General features: G+C 31.6%; 1 protein-coding gene across 1 annotated transcript; it reads left to right on the top strand.

Moving 5' to 3' along the window:
* Positions 1-13,173: 13,173 nt before the first annotated feature.
* LOC121224966 (uncharacterized) lies at positions 13,174-16,032 on the top strand. Its single transcript, XM_041108622.1, has 7 exons — positions 13,174-13,252; positions 13,306-13,486; positions 13,762-13,899; positions 14,240-14,288; positions 14,392-14,466; positions 14,996-15,077; positions 15,693-16,032. Exons 1-6 carry the CDS (start codon positions 13,174-13,176, stop codon positions 15,026-15,028), a joined length of 555 nt encoding a protein of 184 aa, XP_040964556.1. The 3' UTR covers positions 15,029-15,077; positions 15,693-16,032.
* The last annotated feature ends 718 nt before the right edge of the window (positions 16,033-16,750 follow it).

Genomic DNA, 16,750 nt, shown 5'->3' with positions numbered 1-16,750 from the left:
ACCAAGGTCCAGCATGACGAGGAAAAATTGGGCATTTTTAAAGTCTTTACTCCGTTCCCGTTACATGATAACGAGCAAAGAGGAGCAGCTGTAATACCCTATTTTGGCCCGGGTCAAAAGGGCCCAAATTACAAATGGGCCTATGTGGCCCAAACTAAACAGAGGCCCAAAATTAACCAGGCCCAAAACAATAGTCAGAAACCCTAGGGTTTCTAAGGAAATCTTCAAGCGCCGCAGCCACCAGGCCCTTCGCACGAGCCGCGTCCCTGATCTTCATACCTACATATCAAGAAAGAAACGAACAATATATGGAAAGAAAAATCAAAGATTTACAAATCAAATCAATATAAACAGATTCGCTTCTTTATATTGTTGGAGAATGGCTATAAAAACCATTAAATATATTGTAATGGGGATTCAAAAAATCAATAAAAAAATATTATTTTCACAGCAAACACAAAGAATACAAACAGAGAATCAATCGGAAATGAAGGTTGATATTTTTTTAGTTTCGTTGCATGTTATATTTTCTTTTTATTATTATTGTTTTATGGAAACAAAATAAAATAAAGGATAAAAAACACTTATCTTTGCTAGCGTTTGAAAAACCGTTGGGGCGGCCGAGGCTCGTCTCCGAGGATAGACGACTGGAAGTCGAGGGGTTCCAAGGGTTTTTGGGGTGTTTTCGCTGTTTTATGGGGATTTTGAACCCGGATTTGGGTTTAGGGGCTTCGAAAGGACCGAATAAGATATTTTCTCCTTTTTCGGCCACCACAGACGGCGGTGCCGTCGCCGGAGATCGGCGGCCGGCGCGGTGGCCGATGACCGACCGATGCCTGGGCCCTTGGCCGGACAAACTGGGGGGAGAGTTTTTTTTTGAAAGGTTTTTTTTTGTTTTTTTTAAAAAAATGGTTTTAAAATGGTTTTTTGGATAGATTGGGGGCTTTTATAGGGTACCAAAACGATACCGTTTTAAAGAGCCCCCAGACGCCCAAAACGGCGTCGTTTTGGGAAGGCTGACCTGAATCCGATCCGACCCGACCCGACCCGGCCTAGGATCCGCGTGTTTTTATACGGAGGGGTAAAGTGCGCTTTTAGCCCCTCCGCCTTTTAAGGTTCTTGCAATTAAGTTTTTTTTATTTTAAAACTTTACCCTTTTAATTTATTTTCGATTTTAATTTAGTCCTATTTGAACGATGCCGTTTTAAAGGAGAAGGGAGAATTTCCGTTCCAGCCCCTCTATGTTATTCGCGTGTTCAATATGGTCCCTTTTACCTCCATTTATTTGCGGATTTTCCCCAGACTCCTATTTCCAATTCAAATTAGTCCTTTTCGTTTTTTAGAGAATTAATTAATTTCAAAAATATAATTATAATTTTTATTTATTTTTTATTTATGTTTTTAAAATAATTTATATATGTTATGATTGTTTTCATAATTTATATATTTTTATTAATTAATTTCAATAATGTAATGATTATTATTTTTATATATATGTAATTATTTTTTTATAATTTATATATATGTATATATATATTTTTATATATGTACATGTAAATATATTTTTTATATTTATATATATACGTATATATCTATGTTTTTTTATTTATTTTTCGAAAATGCTTAAATATATTTTTTTAATACATATTTTATAATTTATATATATATTTTTATAATTTTTTTTATTTTCACAAATGCATTATATCTTTTGTTATATAAATTCTATAATCCAAAATTTTATATGTAAATCCATGTGTTTTTTTTTCTTCCCAATTTCAATGTGTATATTACAAACCTTTTATTCTTTAGATTTTTGTTGTTTATTTCATTCATTTGTTTATTGTTTTATGCTTTCATTTATATTTTAAAAGAATGTTTTATTTTATTTTGCTCATTTATTTGATACTTTGCATGTCATTGATTATTTATTTATTTGTTTATATTATTTCTATACCATTGTTGTAGTTATTATTGTTATTTGTTAAAGCGGTATTTATTTATGCATCAAATGTAGCATCACATCATTTTTTTTACTCGAACTTAAAATTTTCAAAATTGAGATAATGCTCGTACTTAGGATTTTCAAGAAAATTGAGCCCTAACGTATTGGGTTCCAATTTTCTTCTTTAAATCTAACAATCGAGAATTGCTCTTTGATCAAAAATAAAATGAAAAAGCTTGTTGTTGGGAATTTAATATGTTGTGTCCTAATGAATTGGGTGTGACGTATTGATTTCTCGAGACAAAGATTTTAAAAAATATATATATTAATAAAGGAAATATTCAATGTTTGGGATGTTGAGAAATTGTGCCTTAATGTATTGGGCAGCGGTTTCGTCATAAATCTTAAACAATTGAATATTCTTTTAAATTTTATCACACAAATCTTTTGGACAAACTCATCTTGAAGAAATAAAATATCGTGCCCTAAAGCATTGGATGTGATGTTTTCTGTTTCAAAATGAGGGAATCTTAATAAATAATTTAATTTAATTAAGGATCGTATTTTTTAACTCTCGATGTTAAGACATTAATTAATCAATTTGGTATCAATTTTTGGGCGTTACGAGGAAGCTAATCTTTCCTCAAACGTAACTGACTCCCGAACCTGTTTTTCTAAAAACTCGTAGACCAAAGTCATTTTAGGTGATCCAATCACACCTTAATAAAGGATTGGCGGCGACTCCAATTTTTATCGATAACTAATTTTTATTTTTTTTCTCAAAAATAAAAATGGTTTTGAAAATAGTTAATTATATACATTCGACAATGGCATGAATAATTGATTATGTGCATGTTGAACTTGTTTTTTTTAAATGACCTTAGTTTGATTACCAATGAGTTAGAAATTTTGAAGTCACTAATTAAGAAATTCGGTTGGTAATAGAAGGTTTATATCATATATGTATTTACATGTATATTCAACCCCTTTAAGTAGTCATTAAATTCGGCTATTATATGTTTCTGTTTTAATTATATGAACTATTAAAGTTGTTAAATCATGACTTGGTTAAATAGCATATTTGATTATATTACTTAAGTAAAATAGATTTAGTCATATCATTATACAAATTTGTTAAGGAGCCAATTAATTCATAAGTGATGACTGAATAAGCTCATGTTAACCTTATATAATTTTGAAATAAGGTTGGTTAATCATGCCTAGGATATTTGAATTTGGTTGTGATTTTAAATGCTTATTAGTAACCTTAGTACTTGGCTTATGATGTATTGATAATAAAATAATTATTTTCGGCCATGTTATAAAAATAAACTTTTATATTTTTGTTTTTATTTTTTTTGGTGTTAAAGAGTTGAAATGATTGTTTAAAATTCTAGTACATTTTGAAATGACTTGTAACCCTAATCCGGCGACGGGTATAGGTTAAGGTGTTACATTATAATACTAATAAAAACATCAAGGTTCAACAAGCCAAGGACTTAGGAAATAAGCAAAGGTAATAGTGCAAATTTTATGAACAATGATATGATGATGCAAACTTAAAAATATACTCTAATCGTCATCATAAGGAGAGAAAGAAGGTTTCGAAGGAAAATGAATGAGAAGAGATGCCATTTGCATCTCTAACGTCGATAGCCGAGAGTTAACCTTATCTCTATGAGATCTAACTTCATCTCTAAGTCCTCAAACATCATTGCTTAAAGAGTGTAGAGTATTGAGGATGGCAACATTAATCTTAGACGAAGGTTGAGTAGCTTGAGAGAAAGTAGCCAGAGGAGGAACATGCTCGGGTACCGGAATGTCTTCAAATGTGCCTTTGACGTTGTCATCTTCATTTGCAGTCGAATGACTGCTCTTGACCCATTCACCGATGTTGACATCACAATGATAACCGACATGGTGAAGTGCCCCATAACTAACAGGCTGATTAAAAGAAATGGGGTTGTCTCCAAGGGTACTAATACTTAACCTCTTAAAAATATGACAAATAAGGGCCATGAGAAAGGGGTAGGTTTGTATTCATCACCCTTCTGATAGCCTTAGTGATGTTATTGAGCATAATAAGGGCTAGGTTGGGATGCCTATCGAAATGGACATAATCAAGCCACTAATAATCGGTGTTACTTATCTTGGCAAGTTTCTTGACCGGACGTAAGTTCCAAGTGATGATCAAATGGAGAACACGATCATGGATATTGAGTCCGAATGTGAATCCAAACTCAATGAAAAAAATGGGATTGAACAATCTTTTTTTTGTCGGAGTTGCCTTCGGGAGGAAAATAAAGTAAATTTCCAAAGTCCTTCAATGTTAAACGAATGAGGGTGTTCATTAAAAAAGATGTAATAGTAATAACGGTATTGTTGAACTCATCGTGTTTGAGTTCAGCGTTAGAGAAAAAAGCTCGAACAAGATTGTAAAAAGTCAGTGAAGAAAATTTAAGAAAATCCATCCAACCCCAATTTTGAAAATAGAAAGATAAGCAAAATTTATCCCTTCTAACATGGCTACACCTATCTTTCTAGACTTCTATACCTGTTTTGATGCAAAATTTCCATCAAAAAATTCACATAACGCATCAAAATGAAAAAACTTATTGAAAGATGATCAAGGACCACTAGGAGCATTTGAAGATGATGCACTAGTTTTAGGATGTTTCTTAGGGGCCATACTAAAAATCTAAGCACTAAAGATGCACTAAGACACACAAAAGAAATTAGGAATTTAACAAACACTTGGTGTGCAAAGGTTTTGAAACAAAATGTTAAGAAAAGTTTTAGAAATAGGATACCCCTACAATAAAACACAATATATATAGTTCAAATCATCCCAACAACTCATCAAAAAGCAATAAATCAACCTACATTGCATAAAATCAAAATGAAAATTTAGGTTTTACCTCAAAAGTGTTGAAATATTGAAAACCTTGAGCAATGTTGCTAAAATCTTGATGCTAAGGTGTTAGGAAGGCTTTGAATGTCAAGATTTCATGAAAAATTTAAAGTTTTTCATAAGATTTGAGGCTTGGATAACCACTTAGTGAAACTCACGTAACCTTATTGGATAACCTCTTATTTAAAACATACTTTTTAAAATTACGTTTAAAGACTAAATCTAAATAAACAAATATGGTACTTAAACATAAAATATTAAAAAATTAAAATAAATCTTTCTTAAAACAACCATCTGATAATTACAGATTCATCAAAGTAAACTCCTATAATACGCCACCCCAACAACACTATATGCATAATAACCCAATACGTCTCTTCCTTGGCGTAGTCCTGGCACTGTCCTTCTAGGCGCAATCTCTTAACATAGAAACTTGAAACATAAACACAACATAAATATGTTCAAGAGAACCTAGTGAGCTTTATCACAAAATTAACTTGGTGGATACTTTCTATTTTCATAGGAACTCCAATATGCCAACATTTCTTCTAAACCATTTATTTCGAACAGATACTGTTATAGTTATAGCTCCTTACCCGCCAACTATCATACTCTTATCATACCCATGTCTTCCTTATCTATCTAACTGAATATCTTTCCAGAGATTTCAAAAATCTATTTTTCACGTATGTGCTTCTCTACAAAACATGTCCACAGAGCCCACCTCAAACTAACCCTACCTTAACACGTACACTTATCTCAAACAGTTGTTCACAAACATTCATCACAGGCAGATACATATACGTTTAGTGAATACTTTCACAAAACTAGATACCATTAAACTCACACTCCAAACATATCTTGGTTCAATAGTACACAGAACTATACTGATAATGTACTACATAGATCATTCAGATGACTTCCATGCCATTTTACTCCAGAACCACAGACTCTCAAATAATCAATAATAAAAGTTCATATGGTTTTAGACAAAGTCATTATACAACTCAAATAAAACATATTCCATATAACTCTAATTTAACCATTTCATAACATAATAAAACCCACATTGTCCATTTCTTAAGTCACACATTGCTACGAATATATCCATGTCCAACATTATCAGACCATCATGATGAAAACCTTTATTAACACACAAACACACAATTATTTTCAAAACTTATTCATTAATTTTACAGATCTTACTCCACCCTTAACCCTGAGCATATCAATACCTTATCATAGCCATAATTATTTTAGAATCAATAGAATTTATCCATAATTTACCATAAAAATAGATATACATGACTAACCAGACATACATGACAGATTACGCCACAAAGGGAAAATAGAATATGCCATAAAGGCATCATACAGAACCTCGTGTTTGCTATCTTGATAGACTTCACAGAGGATGCCATGATTTTCTCCTTCATAAAATTAAACAAAACTTTATGTATCGTGATCTGCCATTTTGATTTACACATTATCAAATGTTTCACCATGAACAATACATACAGAAATATCATATCATAGCGTGGAACTCAACAACATGGTCCTACACACATTCATGTATCATGCTCTGTCATTCTAGTTTCATCTTACTAGAGGCTACACTATGAATGGTTCCAAATCATACCAAGCCATGGGTCATAACCACATGGTCTTTCATTTCTTTTCGTATTATGGCTTGCCAATTTAGTTAGCACAATTGTTATCATACTGGAGGCATCATGAAGGGACATTCACATAGCATTCACTTACCTAGACATGTTAACACTTTTGACCATTTTACACTATTCTTACATCAGAATTTACCTGCATGCTTACCAGTCATCACTTTTTGTTACAGAATTTTTATACATATCAACATAGGGCATAACTCGTTCTTACTACACTCATACTCTTACCATTTATTGTAAATATCTTCTGCCATATATATATATATACTTGAACATTACACATAGTAGAGTTAGAGTCGAGACTCACCTCCACTCACGCAAAGTAACTTGAAGCTCCTGACCCAATCATCCATCATTAAATAGTAACAACTACTGCTTAGAGAACATAGAAACACCAGTAAAAACGTATTTGTATTCAACTTACCATCATCTTGCGCACTTACAACCCCCATGCAAAGTCTTATACTTACACCTTACTATTTATACACTCTGTATAAACTTACTCTTTCGGAACTGAACATGTAAAGTTGTAATGCTTACCCAAAGATTGAATAACCACTAGTTAAACCAAGAATCTAAGTTTTCAGTACAAGGAAGAAGAATGAAATTGGTTCTTGAAAAGACTGAGAGAGTAACATTTTGAATCAAGAAAAAACTCCTCTCAGAACCCTTATCTCACATATATATAATCCAATCTCCCTTATAGACATTCAACAAGTGTCACTTAAATTTAGAGCTTGTCTCTCTTATTGGCCTACAGACTCCAAAAGAAACATAAATAAAAATCATGCATAATAAATATTAAGACAGTTAATTCAGTTGGTTCTTAACCAAGCACTTCACAACCCAACGAGAACAGTGCCAAGACAAACATGGTGTATTATACATTTGGCAATAAATCATACTGTAATTTACCTTTTTGTCTAGCTAAAACCTTTACTCTTTGGGTAATCAGAATAATCTAAAATAAATTTCCATTTAATTACTCTTCATATGCTATGCACCCACAAGCATACGCCAAAAGAAATAAATGGGTGAATTGCAACTCACCAAACACAAGTTCTTTTACTACTATATGCCTTATCCTTGAACCTGTCTGAACAGAGGTGTGACATGCTGACAAATAATGTCAAAATAGATCAATCAACCAAATAAAAACTTCCACTATCTTATTGCATACAATTTCAACCCATAAATTTTTTTGACAAACATTAAAGTGGAAGAATGTACATAAACAAAAATTCAAGGTAAGATGGTAATACCTAACTCTCTCTTAAGTGTTGAAAATCTTTCTTTATCTAAAGGTTTTGTAAAAATGTCAGCTAGTTGGTTCAAAGTGTCAATAAATTCTATAACTACATCTCATTTTTGAACATGATCTCTAATGAAATGATGTCTAATTTCAATGTGTTTAGTCCTAGAATGTTGGATGAGACTTTTAGTAAGAAAAATTCCACTAGTATTGTCACACTTGATAGGAATGGTATCTATATCAATTCCATAGCCTATAAGTTGTTGTTTGATTCATAAAACTTGAGCACAAACAACTACTGGAAAAAAATATTCAACTTCGGTGTTGGAAAATGCAACACTATTTTGTTTATTTGAAAACCATAATATGAGCATGTTGCCGAGGAATTCACAAGTATCGAAGGTGCTCTTCCTAACTAGTTTGCAACCTCTAAATCAGCATTCGATAATGCATGCAACCTAAAAGATGAGCTCTAGGATACCAAAGACCTAAATTAAGAGTGTTTTTAAGGTATCTAAAGATTCTCTTAAAGGCTTTTAAATGAGATTCCTTAGGACATAATTGATATCTAGCACACAAGCAAACACTAAACATAATATTGGTCTACTTGTGTTAAGATAAAGCAAAGAACTAACCATAGACCTATATAATTTTAAATCAACACATTTACCTTCTTCATCTTTGTCAAGCTTTGCAGAACAGCTCATTGGTGCAGCTTGTGGTTTGAGATTGTCCATCCCAAACTTCTTGAACATTTCCCTTGTGTACTTAGCTTGATTGATGAAGATGTCATCTTTCCTTTGCTTTAGTTGCAGTCCCAAAAACAAGTTTAGTTTTCCCATCATGCTCATCTCAAATTCACCTTGCATTAACTTTGAAAATTCTTGACAAAGAAGATCATTAGTAGATACAAAAATAATATCATCAATATATATTTGAACTACTAATAAATCATTGTCTTTTCTTTTAATAAAAAGTTTTATTTCAACCTTCCCTTTAATAAAAAATTTTTCAACAAGAAAATTTGATAATCTTTCATACTAAGCTTTAGGAGCTTGTTTCAAACAATATAAATCTTTTGAAAGTTTGAAAACATTGTTTGAAAATTTTGAATCTTCAAAACCAGGTGGTTGTTCAACATACACTTCTTAATTTATAAAACCATTTAGAAAAGCAATTTTTACATCCATTTAATATATTTAAAGTCATTAAAGCATGCAGAAGCTAAAAGCATCCCAATGGCTTCCTTTCTATCTACGGGTGCATATATTTCATCATAATCTATTATTTCCTCTTGAGTGTAACCTTGAGCAACAAGCTAGCCTTATTCCTCACTATGTTTCCACTCTCATCTAGCTTATTCCTAAAAATCTACCTAGTACCTATAGTAGATTTTTCACTAGGTCTTTCAACAATGGTCCATACTTTACTTCTCTCAAATTGCTTTAATTATTCTTGCATAGCCAATACCCAATATTCATAATTTAATGTTTCTTTGAGTTTTTAGGCTCAATGCATGAAATAAATACAACATAATTACATGTATTTCTAAAATAAGATCAAGTGGCTACCTCTTTGGATGGACCTCTCAAAATCTTACCATTCTTCCCATAGTTTAACTCTCTCGGATCAGTGACTTTCATCTCCTTTACTGAAAGCTCATTTAGAACATTTTGAGTTTGTTCTTGTATCTTCCCACTTGATGATTGATCCATTTTATTATCATTGTGAAAAATTTATGCATCATCATCACCAATGCAAGAATCCTTTCTAGGAGGAAGGTTAAAGTCATCAAAAACAAGATGTATAGACTCTTCTACTACTAAAGTTCTTTTGTTAAAAACTTGAAAAGATTTAGAATTTAAAGTATAATAAAGAAATTTTAATTTATAAATTTTTGCAAAAAATTTACCAAGATTGTCTTTGTCATTGTTTAAAACAAAACACTTGCATCCAAAAGGATGAAAATAGATAATGTTAGGCTTTTTATATTTTGAAGAGTTCATATGGAGTTTTCTTTAAAATAGACTTAATCCTTACTTTATTAACAATATAGCAAGCAATGTTTGTGGCTTCTGCCCAAAAATACTTTGGTAAATTGCTTTCACAAAGCATGATTCGAGCCATTTCTTCTAAAGTTCTATTTTCCCCCTCAACAACTCCATTTTTTTGAGGGGTTTTAGGTGTAGAAAAATTACGGCTAATTCCATTTGAGTTGCAAAAATTTTCAAAACCAAGATTTTGAAATTCGATTCCATCGTCACTTCTAACGCTAGTGATAGAGTAACCTTTTTTATTTTGATTCGTTTTTGAAAATGTAATAAATTTTTCTAAAGCCTTATCCTTAGTACTTAAGAAACGAACCTAAGTAAACCTAGAATAGTCATCAACAAGCATAGAAGCATATTGTTTTCCACCCAAGCTAGTTGTCCTAATAGGACCAAATAAGTCTATGTGAATTAGTTGAAGAACTCTACTAGTTGATACATCATTAATAGGTTTAAAGGAGACTCTTCTATATTTATCCTTAACACATGCATCACAAACTTTATCTAATTCAAAATCAATTTTAGGCAAACCCCAAGTCATTTTTGGCTAATTTATAAAAAATTATCATACAAGCATGTCCTAGTTTTCTATGTCAAAATAAAGAATTATTTTCATTTTTAGCAACAAGGCATATGAATGAATCATGCAAGTCATCTAAATGCACCATATAATTATTTCCTATTGTATGTCCTACAAGCATAATCCCATTAGACACAATGTCAATTATTTTACCTCCATTAGACTAAAAAATGACATTGAGATCTTTATCACACAATTGGCTAATACTTAGTAGGTTATGCTCAAGACCGTTGACATAGAAAACATTTTCAACAAGAATTGAAGAGTTTTTACCAATAGAGCCAATTCCTTCTATTTATTCTTTGGAGTTGTCACCAAATATAAATTCTCCTCCACTTTTTGGCTTCAAATTGATAAAGTGGCTCTTGTCACCGGTCATGTGCTTTGAGCATCCACTATCACAGTGCCATGAATTTTTGCTTGAATTGCCCACCTTGAAGCAATTCTCCTCTTCCAACAAACATAAAATTAAACTTTGAGTTTTGGTACCCAAATTTTGTTGGGTCCATAAGCATTAGTTCCAATAATTTTAGTCCCTTTAGGTATCCATTTTTGAAAGGATGTCCTTATCTTGAGTAGTTATGAATCATTTAGGGACCTAAACACTTTTAATAATTTTTCCTTTGTAAAAACTTGGGGGACCTCTATGTTTGTAGAAATTAAAGCTAGTTTTAACAAAGTTCTGTTTTTAACTTTCTCCTCTTAATTTTTTTGGTAAAACTTTGTTTGGGTGAGCTTTTTCACTCTTAAGCAACTCAAGTTGCTTTTGATTGTCATCATGAACTTTAGAAAGTAAATTATTCAAGTCACAATTCTTTTTCTCAAAATCATTATAATAGCTTGCATATAGTTTATTTTACTTTCAAGTTCATGTTTGACTTTGGAGAGTGAATTATTTTCATCTTTTAGTTTTGAAATAGTTTTCCTATATTTTGAAACCATTAATTCAAACTCCAAGCCTAATTCATCATAGGCATCCTGCAACTCACCAAAAGAATAAGAACTGGAAATAGATAAGCTAGAAGTTACCTTAGGATCATCAATGGCCATAAGGAAAAGGTTAACTACTTCTTGATCTTCATTTTCGAATGAATCTTCATCACTCCAAGTAGTAACATGAGCCTTGAGCTTTTGTTTGCTTGACCTCTTTTTCTTCCATTGAGGACAATTAAACTTGATGTGTCCTAGTTTCTTACACTTATAAGATATGATAGGGTCCTTCTCCTTGGTAGATTCAAGCTTGAGTCCCTCTTTCTTTTGGTATTTTTTACCTCTATTGGACCTCATAAACTTCTTGAATCTCCTATCAAACATGACCATCTCTTTATCTTTATCCACCTCTTCATTTGATTCACTTTCTTCATTTTTGGTGGATTTGAGAGCAACGCCAACCTACTTCTTCTCAATTTTGGCTTCTTTAACCCCTTCATTAAGCATTATCTCATCTGTAAGCAAAGAACTAATGAGCTCATCCAAGGTCAACATTTTTAAATTCTTTGCTTCTTCAATAGTGGTCACATTGGCTTCCCATGATTTTGGCAAGCTCCAAAACATGTTACTCACAACTTCTTCATTGAGATAGGTCTTCCCATTAGATTTTAGCCCATTAATGATGATGGTGAATCCATTAGACATTGTTTTGATGTCCTCTTTAGGCTTTATCTTGAAGGTCTCATAATTGAGAGTGAGGATTCCCACATTTGATTTCTTCACTTGGCTAGTTCCCTCATGAGTTACCTCAAGTTTATCTCATATCTCCTTGGCATTCGAACATGACGATAATCTACTATACTCCTCCAGACCAAGTGCACAAAAGAGAGTGTGCATAGCTTTGGTGTTGTGTTGAATACTCCTTCTATATTCTTTATTCCATTCGTTCTTACTCTTTGGATCTAAGAGCTCTCCTTCTTGCTTGAGTGGTATTGAAGGGCCATCCATGATAATGTCTCATACCACAAGATCATTTGCTTGGAAATCATCATTGTCTTCCAATATGAATAGTTAGCACTATTGGAGTAAGGAGGCTTGGAGGTAGATTGTGACTCACCAAGAAAAATTGAGTCAGAAGTTGACATCATTGTAAGATTGCAGTTGATGATTGTTGACCTTCTTCAATGATCTTCTCTTTGGTTGTTAAACCGTATAAAAGAGACTAGATCTAATATCAATTGTCAGCTTCAATAATCAACCCAAAAATGCCAAGAGGGGGTGAATTGATATTTAAAAATTTGTGATAGCTGAAGAGAAAGGATAGAAAAATTTGACACAAGAATTTAAAGTGGTTCGGCCCCAATTGCCTACTTCACTACCTTAGCTTTCCACTACTAAGGATTTTCCAACATTCACTAATTTGATAATCTTTGAGTACAAGGTTTAACCCTACAAACTTCTTTAAGATTTCTATCCTAAACCTTAAGACACAATCACTCTCAAAGAGATACAAAGAAGCAAAAAGATCAATGTGTTTGTAAATTAAGCTCAATTATAATGAAAAACACTTGAGCAAATAGAATGAAAATAAAGCTCACAAGTGTATGAAAGAAATGTATTTAAATATTTGACACAAAGGTTGTTTATATTGATCTTTAAGCTTGAATATTTTCTCTTAATTCTTGTAGGATATTTAGAACCTGGTATTTATACCCCTAATTAAATTCCAACCATTTTAGTTGTTGGAGATATGAATAGAGTCATTGGGGATGTGAAAACCAGTACATTTAATTCATATCAATATTTTTTGCATTAAATGCAAAATTCAATGACCAATGGAGCTAAGGCTATGTTCTTTATTCCATCTGAGATGGGCTTTTACATGCAAAAGCACTTTTCTGTCAAAAGTAATACTTCATCTCTTGCAAATTTTTAACTTATTTGAAGTGCTTTTGGGTAGATGAAAAAATAAATTTTTTTACCGATTTCAGCCAAAAGTACTTTTGGGCTGGTCTTTTTACTTTTTTTAGCCACACAACACACAACAACGTTTTTCATTGCTGGTTCTTTGTTCCTGCCATTCCTTTGTTCCTCTTCTTCACTGAAGAAGTATCTGGTTCTTTGTTCCTCTTCTCCCACCGGTAAGTTTATCTTTTTCTTCTCTTCTTCTGTATTTTTTTGTTTGTCTTTATTTTGGGATTAATTTTTATCATTATTTGTTCTCTATATTTTCTCCTCTTCTCCACCATCGGTGCTTCTCTTTGGAGGATTTTCTAGTTGATTGTTGGTTGTTTTCCCAGTTGATTCCTGACCCTTGATATCACTTTGGTCGCTGCTGTCACTCTTTTTAATTATGTTTATAGAAAACATTCCTTATTTTTATTTATTTCTATTTCTGTTTTAATTTTTAGCACAGCAGATGCGTTAGCTCACCGCCCCCACTTGCGTCTCTCCAATTTCAGTATTGGTCATCTCCCTGCCGATTAATTTCCTTTCAGAAAACCCTAATTCCACACTCTCTTTTTCTTTTTTTTTTACATTACTTCAAAAGTAGGTACGTTTTTCTTATCTTCTTGATCCGATTTGATTTTCCATCCATTACCGTTTGGTTCCCACTTTCCAGCATCTTATATGAATATATATTTTCTGATTTAGATTTCTCGATTTATATAAATATAATTTCGTTTATTTTTCTGAATCATATTTTAGTGAATAGTTCTCAGATTTACTTGTTTGAATAGATAATCCTCATAGTTAGTGAGTGAGATAAGCATCTTACACTAATCAATGCTTTAATTGCACTAGCATTTATTTAATGCATCTTTGATTTATATGAAACTGGGATTAGCATTGCAAGGAACAATTAACAAATAGCTTGTTGTATTGTTGTTCAGAGAAAAGCAAAGTGGAGGAGGAAAGATGTTAGCAATAGCAAGGCAAAGGGTGAGTTCTGGAAACTCTCCTGCTCTTTCATATACCTTTGTTGACGTTTCAGTTAATCTGATTGGTTTTTTTTTAAAAAAAACAATATTTTTTGTTTATTTAGATGTTAGGGCAATCATTTAAGAAGATTCTGCCTGCAGTGTCTGTCTTGAGAAGTTACTCATCTGCTGCAAAACAGGTAATATTTTTCACCTATTTTATTCTTGGTGTAGTTCTGTATATTTTGGCATATGATTCTCTAGTTGTAATGGTAAAGGATGATTGTTTCTTTAAATAATGATATAACGAATCCTGGTTCCCTCCTGATAACTTTCTGTTGCTGAACTTGTGTTGTCATGTCCGAGCAAGAAGCTGCCATTCTGAAATGGTCTTGGGGGACACTGTTCATGCTTTAAAATGAAGGCTGATTCATAATCTTGAGAAAACTGGAGAACTTCTAAACCATAGGACATAAATGCTATGGATATTTATCTCTTTTTTAGGCTCACATTTGAGTGAGAACATGGTTAATGGTATACGACATAAATGTTCTTATATGCAAATACAGATGATTCAACACTTCCTTAGGACATGTTAGTGCTATAAGTTCCTCTAATTTATTCTTTTTTAAAGATGACAAAGTATTTGTTTATATGGATACTTCATATCTACTTGAGTTAATTATATGGATATTCCATTTGAGTTCTGTTATTGATCTTACTTTGCAGGTACCGATTGCTAAGTCGACCATATGCTTTTAATTGCATACTAAGATTGAGGACATCTACTGAATTCAAGCTTGGCCATTCTGTAAGTTTTCCTCTTTCTACTTTCAAATTTTCTTACTGGGAAATATCATCTAATAATTTTTGATTTCTCACTTCTTTCAATCCCACCTTTTGCAGTATGGTCACTTTTTCCCAGATCCACAATATGAAAATGTTCAGCACATCATTTGTTGTGATTTTTTTGCAACATATGCTTATGATTTTGATTTCGCTAATAATGTTGGATTTTATAGATATTAATTACTCGTTACAATTTCATTCTTTGGCTGCCACAGTCAATATTACTAGTATTTTTTATTGTTGAATCTAATGGACATACATTCTGGACTATTTTGCTCTAGAATGCAGGGACTTCATCTAGCATAGAATCTTATAGCTTAGTGTTCTACTTTCTTTGAGTTCTCTTGATTCAATAAAATATATTCATTATGCTCAGATTATACAATGTTATTATGATTATATATATTTTTTTCTCATTGTATTAGTTTCTTGCCTGCATCAGATGGGCCCACCTAAATGCTTGAAACATGCTCTCTTTAAGTGTTTTGTGGTTGTGCTACCTTTTTTTGTTGATAGCAATTTGTGGAGCATTACTGTTATATTATTTAAATATTTTAATCTCCTTTTTCCTTTACAGACATTCTTCTGAACTACCTATAGTGCAGATTGCATTTCAGTACATTGTTGTTGTGCCCCCTGAGGAACTCTCGAGTTTAGGATTGGTGTCTCCTAGTAGGACTTAACAAAAAGTTCGTGTTACATGGATCATTGTACTTATTCCCTTGTTCATTACCAAATTCCAGTACTCCCCAAACCAAATGGTTGGAGTTCGTATTAGAGTTTAAGTTGTAAAACATAGATAGATGTAGTTATTGAGAAACCATTTTTTTGTTTAGAACATCAAATACATATGTAAATTTTGTCAATATATGAATATTATATTTGGATGTGAAATATAATTCTTAAGTTATTTATTACTTCTAGTATTTTGTTTTTTATTGTAGAATTTTAAGTATTTATGTTTGGTATATAAATATTATCCCTTTTTAAAACTTTAATCCAAATATATGTAATGTTTTAATTTGTTAGGTTTATGTTTTCTATGTTATGTTAATATTTAATATGAGTAATATATTCAAATACATTTTAAAATAAAATAATACAAATGTATTAAAAGCATTAATTAAAAATTAAAAATAAATTTTAAAATAATACAATTGTGTCAATACTTAATTACAAATATTTAATTATTATATTTAAATATTTAAATATAGTTTATATACTCTAATTAAATTTAATAAATAATTAATATTAATTACTTAAAAATATTTAAAATTAATATTATATATTAAAATATTAACAATAAGTTATAATAAAATATTTTTATATTTTTGCTAAAATATCATAATATTAATTAATTTGAATATTATTTAAATACATATTTGTTACTTTATAATATCATGTCTAAAATGGACATTTTATTCTTCAAAAGCACTTTTTGACAGCAATACCAAACGCTCAAAATTTTCAAAAGCACTTCTCAAAAGCACTTTTCCACAGCACTTTTCAAAAACACTTCTCAAAAGCAATAAAGAACTGGCCCTAAATATCGATACCAAACAAATTTTATCGATACCATATGAAAGGTATCGATACCGGATCGATACTTAGCTGAATTTGTGAAAACCAAGATGT

This window comes from Gossypium hirsutum, chromosome D13 (genome assembly GCF_007990345.1).
Source record: "Gossypium hirsutum isolate 1008001.06 chromosome D13, Gossypium_hirsutum_v2.1, whole genome shotgun sequence".
NCBI classification, from domain to species: domain Eukaryota; kingdom Viridiplantae; phylum Streptophyta; class Magnoliopsida; order Malvales; family Malvaceae; genus Gossypium; species Gossypium hirsutum.
This window is presented reverse-complemented; position numbering and strand designations above follow the sequence as displayed.

Bases quoted from the DNA above. Each gene is read 5' to 3' on its own strand.
- LOC121224966 (XM_041108622.1), top strand. From the start codon at position 13,174: ATGACCAATGGAGCTAAGGCTATGTTCTTTATTCCATCTGAGATGGGC. The intron at 13,900-14,239 runs GTACGTTTTTCT...ATTGTTGTTCAG, and splicing joins TTACATTACTTCAAAAGTAG to AGAAAAGCAAAGTGGAGGAG. The intron at 14,467-14,995 runs GTAATATTTTTC...CTTACTTTGCAG, and splicing joins ACTCATCTGCTGCAAAACAG to GTACCGATTGCTAAGTCGAC.